The following is a 3,037-nucleotide window of genomic DNA, read 5'->3' on the forward strand; positions in this document are numbered from 1 at the left end:
CTGAACATTGCGTTTATGTCTATGCTTAGAACAATGTGTACAGTATTTGATAATGTCAAACAGGCGCTGATACGAGACAGGTATCATTTTTCGTACTTAGGCCACACCGACTTAATTTTATATATGGATGACATCCTCTGAAGACCCCCAAACAAGTGCGTGCGGGCGAATTAAAAAAAAAAAATCCAAGCCAAAAATAAAAATAGCTACTAAAACCCTTTTTTGCGACTACAAGGCGAAAATCAATCCGCGCGCAAATATCATCCATAAAAGTCGGTGTGGCCTTATTATCCATAGATGAATAGATAAATAGAGCAAATTAACGTACAAAATGCAATCAAAGGTAATATAGTTCATGCATGGTATCCTTTGTGTTTACATTTTATTACAGATATTACACATTCCTCTCAATGTTTTGAAGCATGATTTTTGGCCCTTTTTTTTCAAATAAATTTTCATTTGCCTTGTAAGTTTGATATTGTCTCACCTTTTGGTAGTAACATCTGTGTCCATAATATCACCAGGGTCCATAATATCGCCACCTTGAGAAACAGTGTGCTTAAAGATATTTTTACTGCAACATACTTATTGGTATGCACTCCTTCACACATCATCAAATGTACATACCTAGGGTATGTTGCAGTAAAAATATTTTTAAGCACACTATTTCTCAAGGTGGCGATATTATGGACCCTGGTGATATTATGGACACAGATGTTTAATACATTGTACGTTCCAATCGACGTCTTCGAGTTGATGATAAAAAAAGCACTTTCACTTTCCATGGCAGAACGCCCCCACATTTCCCATGGTCCACTGCGCGCAGACGACAACACGAAGACATGTCGTACACTTCGGTGGACTTCGAGGTTCACGGCCGGGTACAAGGTGAACAGGGACAGTTATGAGAAACTCTGTTTTATATCATTGTAGACGTTGCGCCGAGGATATTCTACGTGTCTTTTGAGTCTCGGTAGAACAGTTCTAACAGTGTTAACCGCCACTATAGTCTAGTATGAATGTCACACAATTTGTGAGGGGGAGGGGGCGTGGTTGAAGATTCTAGAATGGATCATAAAAACATCAGGACATGATGGTATTTCACACTATCTTTGGATGCTAATATAACGAATTTATCTAGGATAATCGAACTACGAATACTGCATAACTCACCGTGTTTGTCTGTATAATAGTAAAGAAAGTTAAACAAAACAATTGTCTTCATTCCAAATACTGCAACAAATTATAACTGAACGAATTCACTCCCTGATGTCTTTTTTTTCTCTTCCCGAAAATTAAAGGCGTCTGCTTTCGAATGGTAAGTAAAACTCTTATATAGTATGACATGTGTAATGTTAACATTATATAGTATGTGCAATGTACCTGAAGTTGTTCAATCAACAACTAAGTGGATATGATATCAACAGAAAATTAAAGTACAATGTACTTGACATTTCATAGTTGATTAATATTGTGATTATGATACAGAAATTATGATAATGTTGCAATGGTAAACAGTAAAATTAGCATTATGCATTTCACAGAACCTTTGCAATTATTGATTGGTTTTTGATAAGGACAAACAATGTTATGCTCTAGTTTTACACATTATACCAGTAGTATACTAGTATTATGTGCCCACAGTATACGGAGGATGAGGCACGCAGGTTGGGTGTGGTTGGATGGGTGAGGAACACTCGCCAGGGCACTGTGGATGGACAGGTACAAGGGCCTACTGATAAAGTCAGACAGATGTGAGTACCTCTCTGTGTCTCTAATTTATCCATTGATCCGTTTTCACATTCAGTCAACAGATTTTTCCAATAGTGCAGAAGAAAAACATACCGTTTTCTTCTTCCCTTCCCTTCCAAACAAATATATTAGGTCAATGACCTTGACCAGATAGCTGTCACCACTGTAGCAGGTACCCTGTGGTGTTGGATTACATTATGTAGCAAGAGGCAGGGCAAAGTTTGAGGGGCAGGTCAACATATACATATATGAATGTGTGACAACATATACATATATGACTAATAAGAACATTATGTATTAGATTTTGCAAATGTTACCTTTGTAGTAGTCTATATTTCAAACACTAATCTTACAAGCCTTTCGAATACACAGGAAACAATGGCTGCAGTATGAGGGAAGCCCGTCCAGTATTATTGACTACGCCACTTTCAGGAATGAGAAGACTATCAGCAAGCCTACCCAGAAGGGCTTCTTCACCAGATACTGAGTCTCTGTTCTGTGCAGGTGTCTGCCTAAATTGTGTCTAACAAGGTTCTAACTAGCCTGCTGAACAGACCTTCATGGCTCTCTTTATCTTTGTGACACTAAGGCCTAGGAAAAAATGTAAGTTTTTCCAATCCCCCCAACCAACTGTAACCTTTTTTCTTGCCAATCACTGGCAAGTCCATTAAACTTCTACCAACTGACTGATTTTTTTCAGGACTGAAATCAGAAACACAACTTTTTTTTCCTAGGCCTAAGAGTGCTGCCCACTTGCCTATCCAGCACATGCTAGGGGTGTCAATGAGAAAGGCTGACTGGAAATATTAACTGTCTGTTGTGTTAACAGACTGTTGGGGCCAAAGCTGGTCACCAAGCTAGGTTGAAAGAAGCATGGCTGCAGATACTAAAACTGAAGTTTCTTTCCCAAGCTGTGACATAAATGATCATACATCAGCTTCATGACCATCTTGCTTCACATGCACATTTTCAGAAGCTGAAAAAATAACATAAAGTTTACAGGACTTCAAAGAATTGACTTCAGGTGTCAAGGTATTGATATGGTCTAATGTCAGGCAAAGCTGCATTTGCATTTTAGGCCACACCAATTTAATTTGTTGGTTCTCGGATTTTTTCAGAAAAAATATGAAGCGACAGGGCGAAAAAAAAATAAAAATAAAAACAGGTCTAGGCATCCTATTATAGGCTTAAATGCTACAAAATAAGCCATGAAGTCAACACAAAAGGCTGGGTTAAAATTTAAACATTGAATTTTGAACTTTTAATCAAACCACTGCAATGATAG

General features: G+C 37.9%; 1 protein-coding gene across 3 annotated transcripts in view; it reads left to right on the plus strand.

The window, feature by feature from the left end:
• Window positions 1–818: 818 nt before the first annotated feature.
• LOC109480851 (acylphosphatase-2-like) overlaps window positions 819–3,037 on the plus strand; it is a 3,926-nt gene continuing 1,707 nt past the window's right edge. Inside the window, exons 1-4 of one of the 3 annotated variants that reach the window (XM_019783178.1) lie at window positions 819–888; window positions 1,302–1,318; window positions 1,645–1,754; window positions 2,125–2,256. In XM_019783178.1, coding sequence (XP_019638737.1) covers window positions 843–888; window positions 1,302–1,318; window positions 1,645–1,754; window positions 2,125–2,239 — 288 coding nt within the window. In that variant the 5' untranslated portion in view covers window positions 819–842 and the 3' untranslated portion in view covers window positions 2,240–2,256. The remainder of the gene's footprint in view (window positions 889–1,301; window positions 1,319–1,644; window positions 1,755–2,124; window positions 2,257–3,037) is intronic. The other 2 variants (XM_019783179.1, XM_019783177.1) reach the window with 2 other exon arrangements.

Source organism: Branchiostoma belcheri, unplaced genomic scaffold, assembly GCF_001625305.1.
Source record: "Branchiostoma belcheri isolate BF01 breed outbred unplaced genomic scaffold, Haploidv18h27 scaffold524, whole genome shotgun sequence".
Lineage (NCBI taxonomy): Eukaryota > Metazoa > Chordata > Leptocardii > Amphioxiformes > Branchiostomatidae > Branchiostoma > Branchiostoma belcheri.